The sequence below is a fragment of the Aedes albopictus genome, chromosome 1 (genome assembly GCF_035046485.1).
Source record: "Aedes albopictus strain Foshan chromosome 1, AalbF5, whole genome shotgun sequence".
Classification (NCBI taxonomy): domain Eukaryota; kingdom Metazoa; phylum Arthropoda; class Insecta; order Diptera; family Culicidae; genus Aedes; species Aedes albopictus.
In genome coordinates this window covers 261,285,765-261,308,885 of record NC_085136.1, presented here as the reverse complement: position 1 = coordinate 261,308,885, position 23,121 = coordinate 261,285,765, and the positions used below count along the sequence as shown (strand labels likewise).

General features: G+C 37.4%; 1 protein-coding gene and 1 long non-coding RNA gene across 6 annotated transcripts in view; both read left to right on the top strand.

The window, feature by feature from the left end:
* The first annotated feature begins 1,608 nt into the window (after nucleotides 1–1,608).
* Nucleotides 1,609–23,121, top strand: part of LOC109415607 (diacylglycerol kinase theta) — a 171,780-nt gene continuing 150,267 nt past the window's right edge. For 2 of the 5 annotated variants that reach the window (XM_062846708.1, XM_062846709.1), the window contains exon 1: nucleotides 1,611–2,492. In XM_062846708.1, coding sequence (XP_062702692.1) covers nucleotides 2,381–2,492 — 112 coding nt within the window. In that variant the 5' untranslated portion in view covers nucleotides 1,611–2,380. Of the gene's footprint in view, nucleotides 2,493–23,121 lie in introns of all 5 variants that reach the window. The other 3 variants (XM_062846707.1, XM_062846711.1, XM_062846710.1) reach the window with 3 other exon arrangements.
* LOC134285609 (uncharacterized) lies at nucleotides 2,499–22,292 on the top strand. Its single transcript, XR_009996502.1, has 2 exons — nucleotides 2,499–18,185; nucleotides 18,233–22,292. It is a non-coding gene; the product is annotated as an uncharacterized LOC134285609 (long non-coding RNA).

Genomic DNA, 23,121 nt, shown 5'->3' with positions numbered 1-23,121 from the left:
AGCTTCAAGATCTTTTTCTGGAATTTCTCTTGTAACTCCTTCCGGAATTGTTCCAGGATTCATTTTGACACTCTTTTTGGGATTCCTTTGGGAACTCTTTCTGGGAATCTTCTAGAAACTTGTCTCGGCATTCTTCCAAGAATTTCTTCCGAGAATCCTCAAAAAACTATTTTCGTGATTTTTTTATGAACTACTTCCCGGATTTTTGAAGAACTTCCTCCGTGATTCCTCTGGGAAATGTTTTCGGGATTCCTCTGGCATTGCTCCAAGAATTTCTTCTGGAGTTCCTCCAGGAACTTCCTACGTGATGCTTTTGGGAACTCCTTCTGGCATTCTTCCGTGAACTCTCTCCGGGACTAGCTCCGGAATTTTTTTTCAGCAACTGCTTCCGATTTTTTTTTAAAGAACTCCAACTCCTCAATGCATTCTTATCTGGATTCCTCCAGCAGTTTCTTATAGAATGAAGATCCTTCTGGAATTCTATCGGAAGTTCATTCTGGAATTCTCCCAGATGTTCCTTAGATGACAACCCTCTAGGAGTCGATAACAAAATTCCTCCAGGTGTTTGGGCTCTAAAATGCAATTACTACAGGAGTTCTTTGAGAAATGTCTCCAACAATATCTTAAAGAATTTTCTCAAGAGTTCTTTATTGGTGTTCTCCAAATGTTCCTTCTAGGATAATATTTTTCAAATAATTCCCTCTGGAATTCCAGAACAAAACTGTTGGAAGAATCTTGAACGAAATTCCTGCCGGAATCCTTAAAGATGAAATTTCTCAAATATTTCCTGGAGAGTCCGGGGAATCCCAGAAGAATTTTTGAGAGATCTTCTAAAGGAATCCCATGAAGAATTTCAAATGAAGCTCTCTGAGGAATTACAGAAGAAACTCTTAGAGGAGTTCTGGAATGAAACCACATGAGGAATGCTTGAAGGAATCCTAGGAAAAATTACTGGGGTAATCCCAGAAGGTTTTTCTGGAGGAATCCTAGAAGAATTCCTGGAGTAATCTCGGAACGAATTCCACATATTCACTAGTTTGAATTTTGAGCAGTTCCATGGAAACGAGTTCATTTTCCGTAAACACAGCACCGCTCAAACGTTAAATTTGTGAAACGGTGCATTTGGTCATGGACCTTCGCACGATTTCGCTAATTTGACGTTTCTGCGGTGCTGTATTTACAGAAAATGAACTCGTTTCCTTGGTCCGCTCGAAAGTCAAACGCGTGAACACGTGCATTGATAAATGAATAACAAGAAAACAAATATCGCGGAGGTTAGGTACAACGATCGCTAGCAGTTTTGTTCCCCTGAGCTCCTAACTACAGCACTGCAGCGTGCTGCGAGAAAGACAACTTTTGACAGGTGTGCGTACAGTGTGAAAATGTGTTTGCGAGGAGAGTCAGAGAGTGTGCAATTTTCCTATCACCAACCACCCACCACCCCCAATCGACGACGTTGCTGAAAATGAGTGCCACTTCTCTGCCGATGCTCTTTCTCTTGCCTGTGAGAGTGAGTGCTCTATGGATGTTCTTCTGAATAAGGCTGAATGCTTGGTGCGTGCGTGTGAGAGCGAGCTGCGAGGAAAAACGATAACACACACCAATTTTTTTTCCACGGCGGGAGCGGGTGGTGATAAAGAAGAAGAATAGGACACACAACCACCCCACCACACAGAGTTCAGTTTCCGTCAGTCCGTCAGGCAGAGTCAGTTCAGTGGTTCAGTGTCAAGCTAGTCAGAAGTGAATAGGTGTGTTGTGCGAGGATCTTCGAAGGTGGATGTTGGTCTTCTTAATCAAAAGACAAGAGCAAACATTAGAAGTTTTGGTTTGTCCGGTTGACTGTGACTTTTTTTTGGGGGATTTGGTCGTGTTGTGGAGAAGTTTCGGGTCGTCTGAAAAAGGGGATCAATCGTTTTCAGTTTCGGATTTTTTCTCTCTTGGTGGAGCAGGTGGAGGGAGGGAATTGAAAAAAGAGACAGTGGACCGAGCGTAGAGAAAGAGAGAAAGGTGGAAGAAGAAAAGTTCGAGGGAAAAGAACTGCTGGCGAAGAAGTGAGAGACTCTGCCTGAACTGGTAGAGTGGTGATGCGACCAGTCACGAAATAGGATCAGGAGCAACGCCAACACCAGTTTTTCCAAGGATGACGGATTAAGAGTGGGTCAGAGTTTAGGAAGAGTCAGAGCCAAACCCAGCGAAAAAAGCCAGGCTAGAGTGTGTCAAATACCATGGATGATGAAGCCGTCACGAGTCATCCGCACTTGGCCGGAGTAGCGTGAGTCTCGACCAGCAGCAGAACCGGCAGCAGATCCGCGGAGGCAGAGCACCACAACATCACATCAGAAGCAGCAGCATCAGCATTGCATCGTCGTGCAAAAACAAAATGGCGGGTGCTGAGCATTCGTTTGGAAGAAAGACATTTCACAAGCCAACCTATTGCCACCACTGCTCGGATCTGCTGTGGGGACTAATCGGACAAGGATACATCTGTGAAGGTCCGTATCTACAAAATACCGTCAATCCAAGAACCGGAACTTCAGTCCCCCGGAATATCTGGAGTGCCCCGTGGCCATCGATATCCAGCAAATTACCGATGTACATGTACCTATTCGCGGCCATCGCACGTCATAGGAAGGCCACGGGAGCTCCGTCATCAGTCCAGAATACGAAAAATCCCACCCGAGCCCGATTTTTCCTGCGAATCATTTTCCAGGAACGTTCGAATCATCTTCTGCGAGTTCGCTTCCACACGTCTCGGTTTCGGTGTCCCAGAGTTTGCAGAGTTTTCATCGCAGGTCATTATTGTAGTTATAGGTGTATGCTCTCCCTCTCGTTCTCGCAGTCCACTCGCAATCATCCCAGAAGAAGTGTATAGTGTGTGCCGTGCCACCATCGTAGCATGCCAGAAGTGTGAAATGCCATCATCCAAGCAAGCCAAGGAAAAATAATATTGATCTATACCAAACTCCGACGACGTTGGGAGGAAAAGTGAGTGCCCGTTCGTCCACCCAACACAACAGCGCGACACTGGTGCTCCAATCAAAGATGCTCTCTCTCGCACTTTCTTTCCCGCGTGCGTATACGCGCGCGCACCGTGCGGAACTCCTCTGAGTTCCCTCCTCGCGAAAGCGTGCGAGAACTTCGAGGAGCGCGAGAGCAGATTTGCAACATGTAACACACATTTTCACGCACGCAAGCACTCACGACAACACCAACCAACCCAACCTGTGTAACAAGAAACAAGAAGAAGATGTAACTGGCTGTGGCTGGATGGATAAAAGTGGACATTGGCACCATCTTCGGGAGAGTGGATTTAGGGAGAACCGTGAACGTGAGAGCACGCACCCCGAAGAGTGAGATTACGTATGACATTGAAAATGTTTTGCCCGACGAAGGAAGAAAACCTATTCAGGGAGAAGACCCTGTGAGAAAAAAAAATCCGTAATGAAATCAAGCTTGAAAGTCGATCGCACGTTCCAGCTAGTTGCATGCTCGTAAGAAAAAAGATCTATAGAAAGTAGTGAAAATCGCCCAATCGAAAAGCAATTCAAGTGGAAGGAAACTACACGCCTACTGCGCGCCCAGTGTAAAACTCATAAGTGTGTGCTAAACGGCCGAGCACTTCCTTCGGTTGAAACTTCGGTGTCTGAGGAGTAGTCTTTGCTGTTTTTCGAGAGGATTTTCTTCAATCGAAGAAGTGCGCGCTCACCCGATCCGACAACCCCTTCTCAAGAGGGTGTTTAGTGTTTTATTCTGTGTTTTTAGTGTGGAGTGGGTAATAATGATCATGGCACGAAAAAAAAGATCATTCGTTTATGGCTCGTGCACATGTGTTCGGAAGAAAACCGATTTTTTTCACTGGAGTGGATTGTGAATTGAGAAGTAACGACAGCGATGGCCGGTTATCGTCAAGTGGCTTCTGGGCAGACGGGCGGATAGTGTATAGATGATTTATTACCTGTGGCGCTTGTGTTCTGTAATATCACTAAATATAATCGGTGTGCCTGTGTGTGTGTATCTCGTTCAATGGATATCTACACTCTAGCTGCTCTAGAATAGTGTATGCATGCCCCATTAGGATTATTAGGATACAATATCATTTGGATTATACACAACACATACTTAGTTGGATTACATTTTTAGTGCAGTTCTGGATATATCGGTAAGCTAGAAATTACACTGTTTTTTTTCTTTTTTGGTTTAAATCTTTGTTTTACCTGTTTTTCAAATACATATCACGTGATCTCATTTGGACTTGGATTAATAATTGCGTACAGCATACAACAATCAATCACAAACATTTGGTGGTGATTACTACTCAAACTTTACAGGTTATAAATCGATAATTATATGCAAGTAAGTTTGGTTCATTGACAACTATGAAGTTTAGAAAAAATCAAATTAGACGTAACATAGCAGATACATTATGAGAGATATGAACGATATTTTCACACGCATGGGACTCTAAATTTCTACTCAGTATATCGCAAATGACCAGAACTTAATTAATTCTCCGTTTTTGGACAGTAAAAAAAAAATATTTCAACAAAATTCAAGTGCAATATCAATGTCAATATCATTGTGTTACTTAATGCTTGAAAGATGATATTGAGATGATGATGATGATTGTATATCTACCATCAGCGATCAGCGCAAGAATTGCCTATGGCTGTAGCGTCATACTGTATCAGGGTAACCTAAATTCACTGGTGACCTTCGGAAAACAATATGATATTTGTTATCTCGTGACAACCCAACTAACACAATATGTTCTATAGAAATTATTTCGACTCCAATATGACCAGTTACTGTGTTTTGGTTCATAACAATAAAACCGTTTTTCAGACAGATATATGACCGAAAAAGCGCAGAAGGTGGAGCTTCGGCAACATATTTGAGATGTTATAATCATGTTCTATATGAATCAAAGCATACTTAATAATGCTTCTAAGTATGTTTTACAATACATAATTCTGACAACTTTCAAAAAACAAACTACACGTCTTCTTTTTCTAATTGAGGATGAAAATTCAGTTTCTTTTCTAAAGCGTAATCAATGTTTGTTGCATAACCGTATTCAACTATGTTTCAAAATGTCAAAAAAAAACTATTCAAGTGCAAAATATTTCTTGCGATATTATTTCAGCTAAACTATTTCAACTTTAAATTGGCTTTCTATGACCAGAAATTGTGGTGCGAGTCATTTTTTCTGGTGAAATAGGCATTTGTACTTCGATAAATTTAAAGCGCCTTATTAACATGTATCTTTGAAGGATAATAAAATAAAACAAATAAAAACCATCGTTTTACTTGAGCATGTGTAATAGGCCGTCCCTTATTTTGCAAAAATTGGAAATGTTATAAGTTCGTTAGTGGAAAATGATCGTTTTAGCTAAAAAAATGATCGTGTCAAAATTTGAAGTCCGTATCTCAAGGCTAAGTGGTCCCTCAAGGGGCCTAAAGTTGTCAAAAATTGTATGGGACCAAAAAAACATGAAATTTTTTTCGACAAAAAAAAAAACATTATTCTACTAAAACCGGTGATTTTAGAACCCTAAAGGGCCAAAAATGTGCTTAGATTTGCGATATCTCTACTCGTTTTTGAGTTATTGATCAAAATAGGGTAAGTTTCCTTCGGAATCTAAAAAAATGGTCAAAATGCTGATTTTTCAGTCGTTTTTTGTCAATATCTTGAAAACGAGTAGAGATATCGCAAATCTAAGCACATTTTTGGCCCTTAGGGTCCTAAAATCACCGGTTTTAGTGGAATAGCGTATTTGTTTCGTTGAAAAACATTTCATGTTTTTTTGGTCCCATATATATAACTTTAGGCCACTTGAGGGACCACTTAGCCTTGAGATACGGACTTCAAATTTTGACACGATCATTTTTTAGCTAAAACGATCATTTTCCACTAACGAACTCATAACATTTCTAAATTTTGCAAAATAAGGGACGGCCTAATGTGTAACCTAAAGTGCTTTGTTTTCCTAAATAATATTTCTAATTCCTGCAAAAAAAATCATACATCATGGATAAAAATGGGATATTTGACTGGATATTTTATAAATATTAAAAGTATTGATGAAAAATAAATGGCATACTTGGACACGGCATGCTAAATGATTCGAGATATGATTAGAAATTAGTGTAATGCTCACCAATCTGGAAAATTTGTAAATGTAAATTGAGAATATTCTTTTTACAATGTCATACATATAGCCATCACAATTAATATGGATACGAATGAAGAAATTTTAAAGTGACATACACATGCAAAATTGACAATGGCAGAGGAAGCTCTAAATAAATAACTGTGGAAGTGCTCGTAGGCTAACACTTAGCTGAGAAGCAGGCTTTGTTGACAACGTCAGAAGAAGAAGAAAATGTATTTCACATTTTTTGGCTGGTTTTATAAACGAAAATTTGACAGGAGGTAGTGTCACTACATCGTGAAAATCAATATCATTATCAACATTGTTGTCGGTTCGTAAAATGGGTTATTTTTTATAAAAAAAAAAATGCGGTGAAAGTCGATAAGAATTTCCATCTAGAAAAATGGTACACTACTAGTTTTTCCACGATGATAAAATTGATGTATGCCGTCGAGCCAATTGAAATTTTATTAATTAACTAGCAGTCCCGGCAAACTTCGTCCTGCCTGCCTACTCTGTTTTTGACATCCGGCTCCATGAAGAAATGGCCCTCAAAATGGAATTTCAGATTTTCCCGTTTTTCTTGCTTTCCCGGTCACTTTTTCTATTTTTTTTTCGTACGAACACGTCGGAGCCCCGGCGGAATGCAACAGTGAAAGAATCATGTCGATCTGTTGACCCGTTCCCGAGCCTATTCGTGACGTACAAACACCATTCCATTTTTATTTGTATAGATGCAATCAAAATTGAAGAGCATTGGCACGGTAAAAGTATAGTTTTTATTCTTAATTTATTACATGTTGAACATCATATCGACATTTTTATGATCGGTAGTGTAATGACTTTAGTTTATGTTACATATGTTTGTTTACTTATTGAAAAAACATCAATATGACTTAATGTAAACAAACAAAACATATTATGTTTAACAAAAACTTCATCGAAAACAAGTATTGAAAGACAAACTGAAAATGTTACTCATATATGACTTATGAAACATACTGAACATGTCATCATGTTACACATGTTTGCATACATACTGCAGAAACCCTCAATATGACTTCATAAGAACAAATGAAACATATTATGTTTCGACAGAACTTAACCAAAACAAGTATTGGAAGTAAGACTGAAAATATTACTCTAATACGACTTATCAAACATATTGAGTCTGTTGAGCTGTAGAGCGGCTTTCATTTGTTTATCGTGTGGTAGGCATGTAGAAATTCAAGGAAGTTTCCTTTGCGATCTACGTCACTATTGACCCCATTCATCTTATTTAAGCAAACTTATACCATTATTATAAATAGCAAAACAAATCCTCCTGATAGTGCTACGGGTTGACGAAAGTGGTCTGAAGTGGTCTAGTCTAGTCTAGTCTATACATACACAGCCATTCATTGAAAGAATCCTAGAAAATGATAGAATCGACTACTTCTACCATTTTTCTTGTCAATATCAATACTTGCAAGGCATCAGAGATGTATTACAAGTGTTGAAGCGGCCTATGGAACGGCGACATCTCGTCCGCCGCTCCGTATCGTATGTGTAATAAATGTGAAGCAAAAACGTTGGGAGTGACGTTGCTAAGAAAGTTAATTGCACTCCGTTAGGGCTCCTCTTCTTCCTGGGATGGGACAAAGGTATTTATGGTACTAACCCCTTATGTCCTGGCTTGAAAGCCTAGGTTTAAGCGTCATTGCTCGTTCTCTGAAACGAGAAGAAAATATAACGATCCCTTCCCCGAGTGGATTAAATACCTTGTATTATTAACCGACAAACTACTTAGAACCATAACTGCGAGTCTATTATGGAAACAGTAAACGATAAAAGTTTCCACAATTTTATCTGAAATTTAGACAGTATTTTGTTATAAATATTTGGCAGGAATTCTCATATAGAGATAGCTACATCTAAATGATATGTGGGTTTGGATGGGTGATATAAGAGAAAAACGAAATTTGTGTCAGCCTTAGTAATAAAGTTTAAAAATCAAATCAATTATTCATACATTTCAGTTTGTATAATTCTGCCTTTATATTTGTGACGATAATTCATTTAAGCTTTGTAGTTATCGGTTTTCATCGAACTCGAGACAAATGAAGTTAAATGAATATGTTGCATTAACTTGAAAAGCATTACTGTGGCCTCATTCGTTAGGCAAACCTGAATGATAACTACCCTTTAAAAAGTGGAAGCATTAATGAACAATCAATAAACAAATATAAAAAAAAACATTGACTCACAACTAAAAATTCATTGATTTCGCTTTAGAGGATCATACATAGCCGAGGCGGTGAACGCACGGGTATTCAGCATGACCATGCTGAGGGTGACGGGTTCGATTCCCGGTCGGTCCAGGATCTTTTCGTAAAGGAAATTTCCTTGACTTCCTTGGGCATAGAGTATCTTCGTGCCTGCCACACTATATACACATGCAAAATGGTCATTGGCAGAGGAAGCTCTCAGTTAATAACTGTGGAAGTGCTCATAGAACACTAAGCTGAGAAGCAGGCTTTGTCCCAGTGAGGACGTTACGCCAAGAAGAAGAAGAAGAAGAAGACAATGCTGAATGGGGTCGATTGTGCTATCACCGATGCATATATAGGGTGTCTGTACCAATTTTGGCACTACCTAAGGAAAACTATTTGTACAAAAATAACGAGAAGACCAACGAATGTCAACAATATGTTAAAAGATAGCTTAGCTTCCATACTTTACAGGAAAAATATAGAAACAGAACCAAAACATTTTTTAGTGTTTATTACAACGTGTGCCAATGATAGGAACCCTGTACCAGTTATGGCTATATTTTTTAACTTTGGTTCCTTTTCGCACTATTTGCATGCATTCCTTATGGGATTAGCCATAACTGGTATACTATGGCGATATTAGGTGCAAGGAAGCCGAAGTTTTAAGGAAAATGATTTATTTCTACCATAATTTGAGCAAAATATGGAGTTTAAATGAGTGCAACCATCTTTTGTGAACGTCAGCTGTTGTTCACAACTTTGTTCTTGTTGATTTACATCGTAAAAGGGCGAAAATCAATTATGACGAATAATTGGTACTATAGCCATAATTGGTACACTTACCCCATGTAGCAAGAAACAACACAATCTGTTTTAGAGTGAACTTTTGGAATATTCGAGTGTAATGGATGGTAAAGTGAAAAATGGAATATTCTCACCGGGTTTCAATGATGAAATTTGACCTTCACTAACAAAAACCAAGGGTAGCTCAGCATAATCAACGTCTAGATTTGAAAGCCTCATTTCTTGATCATCGGAATGATTTGTCCTTGGTTTTGTTCCAATTGGTGCTTAATTTTTCCGCAGTCTTGAAACGCTTGAAACGGTTCTCGATCAACCCACACCGACGTCACTTTCGATCCCCCCTAGTACGTGCCCGGCCGATTAGCTACATAGTAATTCTCGCGCAAAAGTCACTCCAGATCCTCTACTGGCACTTCGTTCGCGTATTAGCTAAATTAGCATTTCAAAGCACTAACCAGCACCTTGACCAGCACGTGGACGAATTCCCAGCGAAGTGAAAACGTCACGCGCACGAAAAATGCAACCGTCCGCCGACGAAAGTGGTCTGAAGTGGTCTTTAACCCTTTGAAGCCGGAGGGGTCATATATGACCCCGGCGATGAAACCGAGTATAACAACCATGTTCGAGACCAGCGAGGTTGCGACAGCAGCGGCGAAACAATTCGGCTTCAAAGGGTTAAAGAAACTATTACAGGAAGACTCAAGCCATTTCATGTCGTAAAATATAAATGTGAGCTGCAAAATATTGTGATAGTTTATATATTTATTACAATAATCGGGTAAGTTGGACGGCAGAAGTATAGAGAAGAATCTATTGAAAGTTCGCGTGCAATACAGGAAATATGTTGTAATGTAAAACCCCATAAATTGGAGTGTTGTAATATTGTTGCATTTATTAGCGAAACGTTAAGGTGAAGATATGACGAAGCCACAGCTCGAATTTTCATGAGCACAAATCTGATGAACTAAAAGTCCCTACCGAGAATATGTTTGATGAACATATTAAGACAAATATAAAACTTAATCAGACTTGTCATATTACGGCAAAATAAACTTTATTAGAACATATCCAACAAAATTGATAACAACATGTCAGATTTAATAATTAAATTAATTTATTATCGATTTTTGCGGCTTAACCAGCCGAATGGAAGTTTTACTTTATTCCAAAAGCTAGACTTTACATATACTGGCGTGAGTGAGAAATGGACAAATTGAGGTGAAATTTGCGAAAAAGTTACTCGTCCTCTCGGTGAGACTCGAACTCACGACTCCTACTCACTAGACAGGCGCGTTGCCGCTACGCCACGAGAAGACTCGAAGACGTAGCTGCTAACCTGAATTCAAGTTCGACACAAAATTCCGAGGTTATCTTTTCCACAGATTGCACCCCTTTCGGATGGAATGAGATGTACATCCACACTACGCATATATTGTATATGTAAAGCCTAGGCGAGAGCGCATTGTTTTTGTGTGTTGGAAGTCCACACACCTCTCATCGACGACTGTGTCGAAGAGATCGCGCGGTGAGCGGAAAGCTTCCAATGGGTCGCGACGTTCTCAAACGACCGGTTACGGAACATGAGTCCGTTGCTCGTTGTCTGATTTGTTTGAAAAGACAAAATATTTACTCAAATACGACTTTTTAATAAGAGATCATTAAAGGCTAGTTTTTGGAATCATGAATAGGGTAAGTGTACCAATTATGGCTATAGTACCAATTCTTCGCCATAGTTGATTTTCACCCTTTAACGATATATATCAACAATAAAAAAAATGTGAACAACAGATCACGTTCACAAAAGATGGTTGTACTCATTTAAAGTACACATTTTGCTCAAATTATGGTAGAAATAAATCATTTTCTTTAAAATTTCGGCTTCCTTGCACCCTTTTTCGCCATAGTGTACCAATTATGGCTAATCCCATAAGAAATGCACGCAAATAGTGCGAAAAGGAACCGAAGTTAAAAAATGTAGCCATAACTGGTACAGGGTTCCTATCATTGGCACACGCTGTAATAAATACTAAAAGTAGTTTTGGCTCCGTTTTTATATTTTTCCTGCAAAGTATGGACACTAAACTATCTTTTAACATATTGGTGGCATTCGTTGGTCTTCTTGTTATTTTTATACAAATAGTTTTCCTTAGGTAGTGCCATAATTGGTACAGTCACCCTATGACTTATACAAGACAACATTTGTTTTGAAAAACTTTGAAACAACTGTTATAGGACAAAATGATTAGTTTAAGACTTCTGATTATGTTTTCGGTGTTACTTGGGAAATGTCTGGCCACCCCACGAACGTTTGTCCAGAAACCAGTTCATCTAACTTCCTTAGGCTAACAACTCGCGAACCGTAGATATATAATTTGGGTACTGTATGTTTTGTTCCAAAAAGCTCACCTAGGCCTGAGAGATCGTAGAGTTGTCTACATTTTTCATAGGTGTCCAAAACTAACCATCCTTTCCCATCCCTCAGCAGTCGCAAGGACGTGGCCAGGACAGTGCTCGACCATTGGAGGATTGCGTCAGTCTTGTCTAAGAGTCAGAGATTAGTCCCAAGTCTTTGTGCTTTGGTTCGGACGGGAAGGAGGCAACACTCATAACAGCGTTCTAGGACTGTCCCACCTACGAATTTGTGCGACTCGCTTAATGCTAATGCTAATGCATGTTTTGTTCCAAAAAGCTAATAAGAACAAATCTCGCGTTTAGTATCATACGGGCGTATCTACAATGATCGATTTCTCTTCATCGATTTTCTCTTCGAATTATTCTGGGAAATACGACCAATATTCGGATGATCTCTCGGTGTGTTTCGCTGAAGGACGACTAGGACTATGTATGTATGTATGTATGTACAATCCATCTCCCACTGACCGGCAGTGCTTTTATGGAAGAAAAATGTCTGCGCCTATTTTTAACTTTTATCCATAGGCGCAAACACTTTTAGTCCTGGAGATGGAAGGTGATAGCTCTACTGCTCTTCCAACGACCCATTTCAAGTATGACAGGGCTTCCACGTACATCTTGAGGTCGTTTTCTGAAACAGTAAGCCCCGCATTGATGCATCCGGATATCAATTGAATATCTGAAATGCATTAACACTTCCTGAATCAAAAATTTGCTTTTTTGTTTCTGGCGCTTATTTGGTATGGTAAATATCCCATGTATGAATAAAATGACGTTTTTTAATTAGAAAGATCTCACCAAGTTCTTCATAGTCTGCCGTGATGTAGTTGTATTCTTGTTTCTCCAGCGATGCAGCAACGTCCGAAATAGCTGGCATCACACCGAAACTCCCGAATTACACTTTCACACGCGGAAAATTGACTGGGTGGCGTAATACCGACCAAACCACCAGCGAAATCGTCCCATAAAACTCGTTTTGAGAACGCGCAAAAAATGACAAGCGGTTAAAGTAGACACCCGTTCGCGGCAACGCTAACTTCGCCCCGCTGAAGGACGACTAGGACTAGGACTAAAACCACAAAAACTACTGAAAATGATTTGCCAGCCAAGTTATTAACCAAAGAGAAAATCGATGAAGAGAAATCGATCATTGTAGATACGCCCGTATGATACTAAGCGCGAGAAATTCTTCTTATTTTCGATTATTCAACCAATTCGACCCTATTCTATTGAGCTACGTTGAAAACAACCCTTAGGACAAGGTATTTGAGATGCATAGCTTACATTTTACAGCTTTTCTAGAGCACCGTTTTTTAGAACCGTTCAACGGATATGGTTGAAAATGCATCATGCTGGTTGTTTAGTGATTGTCAACATGGTGATGCATTTTCATCCAAATTTTACTAAAGTTTCTAAAATTTGGTGCTCTAGAAAATTTGAGCTATGTACTTCAAATACATTGTCCCTAACAATTACAGGGTTGTTACAACAGCGCGAATTTCGCAAGAATAAGAGGAATACAAGTTAAAAAAAAATCTAATTTGTTTCCAGGAATTCCGTTCATTAGAAGCCGAACGAGTAATTTCGACAATAATCTGCCAGAATTACCGGTACAATTTTATAATTTTAAAAGTCACCTGCCATATATTTTTAAAAGAGATTTCTAGATAAATCCTTAGATTATTTCGGGAAAAATCTATTGAGGGAAATTCTGGAGGAAAAAGGCATATAAATCATTTCAAGAATTGTTAGTGAAAATTTTGGCGAAACATTCTGGGAAATCTCTGTAGGCCTTTCTGGATATACAGGGGATGGCCACAATGTTTGGGATAGGCAACTTTTTTTCTCCCACAAAAAAAGTCGACATGCTGTAACTTTTCATAGAGTGCATCAAAAAATCTAAAATTTTGCCTGTTTGTCAACAAAATTAATCAATCGAGCCCAAATTTGTACCAATGCACATACAACAGGTTGATAAGGAGTCAAAATTTGAAATTTTTTGATGCGCTCTATGAAAAGTTATAGCATGTTGAACGTAGGAATCCTTGGAGAAACTTCTAAAAATTCAGGAAAGCCCTGTAGGAATTTCAAAGGGCTCCAGTCCAGTAAGTGAATCAACATTATCCTTCTAGGATTTTCCCAGGGATTACACATTTCAAGGGACGTTTTCTCAGGTTCCTCCAGGTATTCTTCTTGGGAAATTCCTCACTGGAGATTCATTCAAGAACTACTAAGGCATTGCTCAACAATTTTTCGAAGTGATCTTATAAGCATTCTTTACGAATATCCTTCTCAAATTCATGCTGGTTTTTTAAATTTTGTATCGCGCACTGTCTCCAAAAATATATTCAGAAATACTTAAAGAAAGTCTCCCCGATTCATTCTGTATATTTCAAAGATTTTTTTTCAGAAATATCTTTAATGTTTTTCTGCTCCCTTTGAAATTTCTCCAGTTTTTATATATTTTTCCCACGAACCCATGCTCTTGGCATGTTTCTACTGAAATTTTATCTAACGAATTCTTATCAAAAATCGCTCTATGGTTCTTTAAGGAATGTTTTTGAAAAAAAAAATAACGGGAGTTTTGTGCAATCTAGTATGTGCAATTTGAAGAATTTTTGGTTTTACCTAAAGATACCACATGGCTCGAACTCTTGCCCCACTGTGTGTAAAATATGACTTGCAAATGTATTGTGCAAAACGTTATACAAGCCAAAGCTTCCTCAAAATATACCCATTTACGCCCCACTATGAAATACTGAATTCGATTTCATTACAATTCCAATCCATGCGCTGGAAGTATCATCGCAAATTATAATTGTTCGATCATAAACCAACATATAGTCATAACTTTTTAAAATATTAAAGAATTTGCAAAATTCTTGGAGTGAAAGACTCTCATTCAAAAAGGTTTCGAACAACCTTGACACCCGAAAGAAATAATTTGAATTGAGCTTAAAAACTCAAAAAAAAAACTCTTGCTCAACTAAAACTTTTGCCCTACAGTACTTTATTCATGCATAAGCTTTAAAATAATGACTCTGTTCAAATTATATTTATCTGTGGGTGTCCAAAACATATATTCGGTATCCAAATAGCATTTCTTACAATGAACTTAAAAGCGTTTCTTAACTTAGAATGATTTCGTTAAGTTCAACAGTGTCAACATGAACATAAAATAAAGCCACATTATGAGCGTATTAGGAACTTTTAAAAAATATTCAATTGCTTCCTAAGGAAATTAGGCGCCAATTCTTCCAACGTTGTTCGTCGAAAAAAGTATTCATCAAAGACATTATTAACTTACCATAACTGACGGTAAGACTTGGAAAAAGTAGTAAGAAGCAAATGAAGCATATTTATTGTATTCAAAAGAAATAATAACCTGTTTTTTAAGGAAAAACTATTTCCTGAGAGGGTCCTTTGGTTCCGTAATATAAGCCTAACTTTACCAAACACCGTATCTAACAAAATCCACGAACGGAGAAAATTGGAGGGGAAGTTCGCTGTTCCCATAGCAACTCATACATTGAGCATTTCGGAAACGTGAAAAACCCGGATATTTTTTTTCACAAATTACCCTCAAAGGTGACTTATACAAGTAGTCCTCAACAAAATTCAGCGCCTCATATGGAAATCTCTATTTTGTTTACATATGTTACATACGGTGTTTGGTAAAGTTAGGTTTGATATATTTCATATTTGAAATCGAATTATTTTTGAAATTATTCACAACTTTCCCGCACAGCAATAGAAAATTACAGGCATGAGGTGAACTTTTTCATATAACACTCGAAAATTTAATAGACGTAGTTCTAAAAACTGTACAGCGCATGAATCTATAGACCTTTGATCACAGATTATAAACTTCTGAGTAAATTCACTTTTATCAAAAGATTCTTCAAGAATTTCTATGCCATTGGAATGAATTCTACGAATTTTATCACATGCTCATATTGTTTCAAATTGAATCATTTATTTCTTGTATAGTAGTGCTATAGTGTGCCGAAAACTAGTACTTTTCGGCATTGTTGTTTGAATGTCCATTTTGATTATTCTTTTACACTTTTTTGCACTGCAAATTAAGAGAATTTGCCGGAAGTATATTTATTTTATACTCAGGCATTTTCGTTATGTTTCCATGCAGACCAAACTGGACATGACAGTCATCTCGGTCTGTCCTGATCTGTCGGCCTACTGAAACGCCTACTTTATTGGCTAATAGGCTAATGCTAGGATAGGATGTGACAACAGAAGTTCGCCTGCCTTGTTATTTTTTCGTTCGATTTCGTCGACCGATTTCAAACAAAAGGTTCTTTCAGTTATAGTCAAATATATCAACAATTCAACGGATTTTGCATCAAATCAAGGGTATTTATCGATGTTCAGACGCCACTTTAGGTTAATTTACAATGGAATGCTGACATTTTTAAGTCGATAAAACTGGAATATAAAAATACAATGATTTTGAATATTTATATCACATGCTGAACCTACAAACTAGCAACACTACCAAACCAATAACAAAGCGATCTGATCGCAGCAAACGGATATCAGTTTCGACCAATCAGCGACTGGTCTCCGTTTGACGGCAAAATGGTCTCCAATCGGCTGACTACGTGACGCATCCTATCCTAGGGCTAATGCATGTGGAAGCTCGCTTGCCTGTTATCTCAGAATGTGTTAGTGTAGCAAATAATGGTGAAAATCGGTGGGTGTTTTTCGTAATTACAAAAAAATTTTGAATGCAACTCGTTGCAAAACTCGATTTTTCAGCACTCGTTCCATTTATCCAACTCGGCAAGCCTCGTTTGATAAATCATAGATAAATAATACATGTTTATCTAAGGATAAATATACAACTCGTGCTAAAAAATCACCTTTTTGAAACTTGTTGCTTAAATAGCTCATTTGCGTTTTTTCTTATAAGTTGAAAATATTTGTCTAAAACCTTGTATCTAGTAACGTTAAAGTATGGCTTAGGATATGCTTAAAAACTGTTGAAGACCCCAAAGTGATCTGACGTGTATTGAAAAGTTATAGGGGAAAGGATCACATCTTCAGCATAGTGCTCCTATTTTTATCCTGTCGAAAATAAAGCCAGTAAGCGCTCCCAAGTAACAATTTTAATTTTATCAAAGTTTTTTAGCGGTTCAGAAATCCTAAACATAAAACCATTGATGCCGACTTGAAAATGCTCTCGAGTTCTTGTATGCCTCGATAAGCCTACGTTCTGGCTAGTTGGCCTAGTCTTATTAGGGTCTACAGGACTTCGTATGCAAACCGGCTTAGGATTTCAGGTATCATAGTTTTATCAATCTTCTAAATAAAACCATCTTCTGACTTATCAAATAATTGTTTTGATTATTTTTCACTCTCAATGTTCGATCGTCAGAATAAATTATACTTGGTTGTTTATCCAGCCATCAATTGGAAAGATGCAGATATGGAATTCAGATTTGTTTTCCTATTTAATACGTGTCAGGAGACATGCCACGCAAAATTTGTGGTGAATGTGACTGTGATAATGACAAAAACTAAGTGCTCCAACCAGCCAAGGGCTGAAAGTCTCTCTAATAAAGACAAATCAATCAATCAACTAAGTGCTCCACACAAACTATGCATAATTTGGAAGTTCAATACATTTAATTTACTCGGTGGAATTGGGTGCAAAAAATGTTTTTTCAACACAGTGGAGTTTAAAAGACATTATGTAATTTTTCTGACAAAATAAAATGACGGAAACGTGTTGCATGGTTTAATTTGATCTTAAGCTGTACGTGAAATCATAAAATTGAGTAATAATTTTTCTGTATTTACATGAATTATCCCGGCTAGGCGACATATTTTTCTGATAAAACTCTGTGTTCCTGATGATTCCTCCAATAGGGCTAACCCTCCTGAGGAAGTCATAACTGAGCTCATGATAGAACTAGCGGTTTTATCACAGCATTTTTTTGGTTTATGTTACGGCCACGAAATCTTTTGTTGGTTTTATGCATTGCCTCACAGTTTTGTGTATTTGTTTACAAAAAAAATCTCTCCGACAACAACTGCAAGTTTTATTGAAATGGTATATAATAAGTGATAAAACCAATTCATGTCTACTTGCAAGTCTTTAATTGAAGAATTTAATAGCAGGAGTTATATGATAGTTTTATGGAACGCCAAAGGTTAAAAGTAAAAAACTACCACATAAAACTAATTTAGAACAACTAGCTTTTTGACATACTCGTATAAAACCAGGATAAAACATGAATAAGCCTTTTTTTTACTTAATCATTTATTTAAGGCTCATGCGCCAACAGGCATAACGGAGCCGAATCCAGTTAAAACTATTTACAATTTCATGTTTTTGTCTTATAAACTATGTTAGTTTTGGGAAACCGAAAAACTCGCGGTTTGGTCGAGGTTATGGGGAACAAAAATATTTGAGGAAAGGATAGGGTGATGGGGCTTTTCATTGATACGTGACAGCTTGGTGTGGCGTATTGCTGCTGGTCAAGCGTAGAGTGGACATACAACCTGGAACGATACATACAGACGATTTTCGAAGGGACACGAGGTGGACAAGTGGAGCAACAAGACTGGGATATCAAATAAATACACGAGGTGGACAAGTGGAACAACAAGACGGGGATATCAGACGAAGACTTCAGCTTGCTTCAAGAAGTCGTACACAAGCTTCATATACTCAAGATCAAGTTTACCCAACACATCTCTAATGTCTTCCTTTTCTGGTTTCCCTCGGGCCCTGAGGGATGCACATAAATCGGAGCTGGCAATCCGTATTCGGGACATTCCCACACAACATGGTTGATATCTTGATAGCCTGCACCACAGCTACAACGATTGCTATCTGTGAGCCCTATTCGATAGAAATGCGAGCCCAGAGAGTAGTGATTGGACATAAGTCGACACATTATCTTGATAAAATCTCGACCCATATCCAACCCCTTGAACCACGCCGTCTTCGATACCTGTGGGAGAATTGAGTGTAACCACCTGCCCAACTCTCCTGCATCCCATTTTTGTTGCCAACTAACCAAGGCATGCTGACGAGCAATCGAAAAAAATCATTGAAAGCGATATGCCTTCAAGGCATGCTGATTGTTACTTGGGCTATTTGTTTTGTTTTTTTTATGTCATCTTTGACGATAATGATGATGATGATGATAAGGTCTACGATTCGTTGTAGCACGATAACTAAGCCCGACAGCAGTGGGCTGTCCAACCAATGTTATTAGATAAACTGCCCATGATCGCATAGTTGACGTAACCACCATTGACAACGTCAGCATTCACAAGCTAATTTCTATCAAATGTGCATAATTGTGGCTAGTTTTATTCAATAGAGCACCAGATCTTATCACTAACTATATATCAACGTGAAAAAAATTATAAACTTTTTATTAATCATTGTTAAAATTTCAAAGGTATGTTGAAAACTACAGTGGCGCTTATGTCAACTATGCGATTATGGGCAGTAAAGCAAAACATCATAATTATACTTAACTTGATTTTCTAAAATCAACATCACACGATTAGATATGCAAGACATCGCATTGCAGGATGCCCCAATAAATGTGAAGAGTCCGCCGTCTGTATACACGGTTTTAACGAGGCTGTATACATGCTTTGGCATCTCCACTCTTCCTAACCATAACGTATCGATTGGCAATCTCCTCCTCATCCCCAGAATTGGTTGTGTTGTATTTACTTATAGAAACCCGGTTCAACATTACACGAGAACCTTAGATATACACATTTCAAGCTGTAAACTTCTAATTTCGATTGTTATCGAATTTTCATGTACCTCGAATCTTTCTTCAGCTAATGTCAGCTTTCTGGATATATTTTATTATTGGAAAGTTTGAAAATATTCTATTGGAGAAATTTTGATTTAGCTGAGTTTTTGGATAAATTTCATACTAAAATTCATTAAATACAGTTTTGAGCCGAATAACGTCCCACACAAAATGTATGGGAGAATTTTCGCTGACAGAATATTTTCTAGTCTTCCGATTATAAATATATAGCCCAAATACTAATTATTTTCGAAGAAAAATCCGAGGTACCGTAATCCGGGGTAACATTGATCAGAATTTTCGATCTTTCTTGAATAATTCTTTTGTTAAAGCAAATATTACATGTTTTATATTTTTAAAAGAAGTACTGGCCCTCTGAGTTTGTGTTAAGCTACTCGAAAAAGTATTGTAAAACTTTAAAACATGTTTAAATAGGTTTTTAAATCTAATTTTTGATTGTGTTGATTTGGGGTAACATTGATCATGTCAGTGATCAATGTTCATTTGTGTTGAAAATACCCTTACTTACTAAATTCGGGGTCGCTGATTTCGAATATGTTGTCCAAATTCTTACAAATAATGTACTTTTCAAGTTATTTTAGGTTTAAAATCCTCTAAACCACGAATAACGCCTAAAGGTAGGCAATGGCTTAAGGAATTGATAGCCGACTTTTAATAATTCGTATATTTTACTGAAAAATAGCATTTTCATAAAAGTTTCGTTTATTAAATCCAACTCTAGGGTATCATATTGAAGTAATACAGTGATTTCGAACCTCATATTAAATCTAGTATTCACGCCAAGCATGAATGTTTGACAGTGTATCTCATTGCGTTACGAAACACAGTTATGGAAAAATCGATTTAATTCAATGTTTATGAAATTCAATTTTCATAAATTGCATGTCATTTAATAGCTAAATGATAGCAGATTACGATATACCATTCCATAGTAGAAACTGATTCAATGTAAAATGCTTGTTTGAACATTTCATGAGGTGGGTCAAGCCGATCAATGTTACCCCGCTGATCAATGATACCCCGGATTACGGTACATAAAAGTTCAATAATAACACTAGTTTACAAAATAAAACGAAAGTCGTGAACTTCGATCAACGACCAAAGTTTTTGAAGCATAATTTAGCGCTGATTTCGAAACCGTGCTTCAAAAAATTTAAAGTAGAACAGTTTTTAAGTTTTAGCTCAATATTGAGTTTAACAACTTTTGATAATATGAAATTAACTAAAATTCAAATATCTTGCGTTTTGTTCAACCAATTTTAAATCTTTTTCCATAAATTAAAAGCTGAATATAATACCATTCGATCATCTGAATGCAGGTTTTGTGTCAGATTGATGAAATTCAAGATATTGGCGAGTTTTAGGGACGATCTCCTTAAATTTATGCAAATTTTCCGAAAATATATGAAGAAATATATTTTTTTCGGTAAGAAAAAAACAATTTAAAAATTCTTTCTCAATGTATATTTAACATATCATATGTAGGCGAGTTACAGTAAAAAATTCAGCTCAATCGGAGCATTGATTACAGAGAATGAGATGAATGAAGTGAGCGACTTTGCTTAAAAATAGAACAAAAATCGGTATCAAATCATCAACCTTGTATGGAAAGTCGAAAAAATTTCCGCTCTACTGTAATTTTTTTCCTTCACGTTTTCGAACTCAGGGCATGATTCTACACCAAAAACGATCATCAGCTTACCGAGTTCAAAAATGCTGTAAACTAGTGTAATCGATATTTTGACACCGTGTGATATAGTAATTTTTATTTTTTTTTTCTTGCTCACTTGTAAGCTCAAAATAAGAAAATCCGGATTCTAATGAGTTTGTCCTTGAGCTCCTTATGAGAAAAATATGAAAAAAAAAAATCATTTTTCCCTTACTCAATCCCATTCAAATTTCAATCTCAAAGCAAAATACGAGGGTATGAAACGTGGTATGAAACCAATCACATCCAAATTTTGCACGGTTAGTTTGGACGCTAATATGGATCGAAAAAGCTGTGTTCCAAGTTGATGCTACCAAATTTTTATTTTCTCATGTAACGTTGACCCAGTCTGGGCCATATCAGCAATCTAAAAGCAGTATTGGCCACTTGGTGGCACCGGAATAGATCCCCGAGGCGAGGCCCCGGAAATGTGACCAATTCTAACATTTTGTACCACTGCTCCTTGCGGTGGCACATGAATATTTGTAGTTTTTTTTTTATAAAGACTCCATCAGGATCAGTGACTAAGTAATCTAAATGGGATATCTGGGTCTGCATATAAATATGAGAGGTGAACCAGCCAAGAGCTAAAAGCCTAATTAAAAAGCTAATAGGGGGATTAGGGACGTAATGGACACCCGGGGCGAAATGGACACCCCTGTTTTTGCCGAAACCGTTGACTTTTATGTAAAACTTCTAATGCATAAGTGTAAAGGAACAAGTCATTGTTCTATTTTTCAAAAATACCATTTACATTCCTTCAAAATAAACAAAACATCATTGAAGTTGAAGTATATTTTTCATATGGTGGGTTTCTTATAATTTCGAAGCAGCAGCAAATAAGGTATTACGAGTGTTTTGAGTGTGTCCATCATAAAAACAAAGGAATTGTTAGCTTAACTATATGTATACGCAGATTTAGCAATGGATGAAGTATTATATTTTTGACCAGAACTCAGGCCAAACATGTCTTAAGGTCCTATCTGCAGAAGAGAGGCTCTCTTTGGTTTCTCTCTCTTTCGTTAATATCTTAGCTGTTTATTTGAATTATGATTGTCTCCTTGCATAGAACGATGGTCAAAACAATCGTCTTTTGATTTGTACTGCAAAAGTAGTTGAAAAGTGTACCATTACATTGCAATAATTGAAAGAGAAAGTGAACAAGGAGAGCCTCTCAAATGCAGATAGGACCTATTGAAATGTTTGGCCTGAACTTACTCAAAATAGCAATTTCAATGTTGTAGTCGATTCGGGGCGAAATGAACACTGGCAACTTTGAATGGATGTACGCGCGTTGCATACTGTTAGGCGTTTTAGAGAGTTTGGAAAAAATCAATCCGAATATTTTAGCCTAAAATGTATTTTTGCAATTTCTCATCGTAATAGGCTGTTTTACCTCACGCAAATCTGACAAGAAAAGGCCTACTTTCCCACACTAAATAAGCAGTGCTGTAATGGTTCATTACAGCACTGATTTGCGTTGCGTAATGAACCATTACAGCACTGTTTTCAGTTTTGATCAACTTATTGATGCTTTCTGGACGAAGCTTTGAAAAATTGTGACAACTGTTCTGTACAACATGCTATGATCAGATTTCTTTAATCATGGCTATGAACATCAGTGTGCAGTCTGATGAAACAGTTTTGTTAAAAACTATCCTCAAGTGGTAATTTATGAAGCTGCAAAAAAACGTTGTACGCAACTCGGTGCAGAACTCGATTTTTACAGCACTCGTCGTAATTATCCAACTCGGCAAGCCTCGTTGGATAAATGTACGACCCGTGCTGTAAAAATCTTCATTCTGCACCTTGTTGTGTAAACTACTATTACGTTTGTTAGTCTGTGATATTGTTTTATCTATATATTCAATATTTTTGATTTCCAAGCGATATTTCCTAATATTGAACTATTTTGTTTGACTTTAGACGTTTGGACTAACCCTAGAAAAGGTGAAATTAGACCA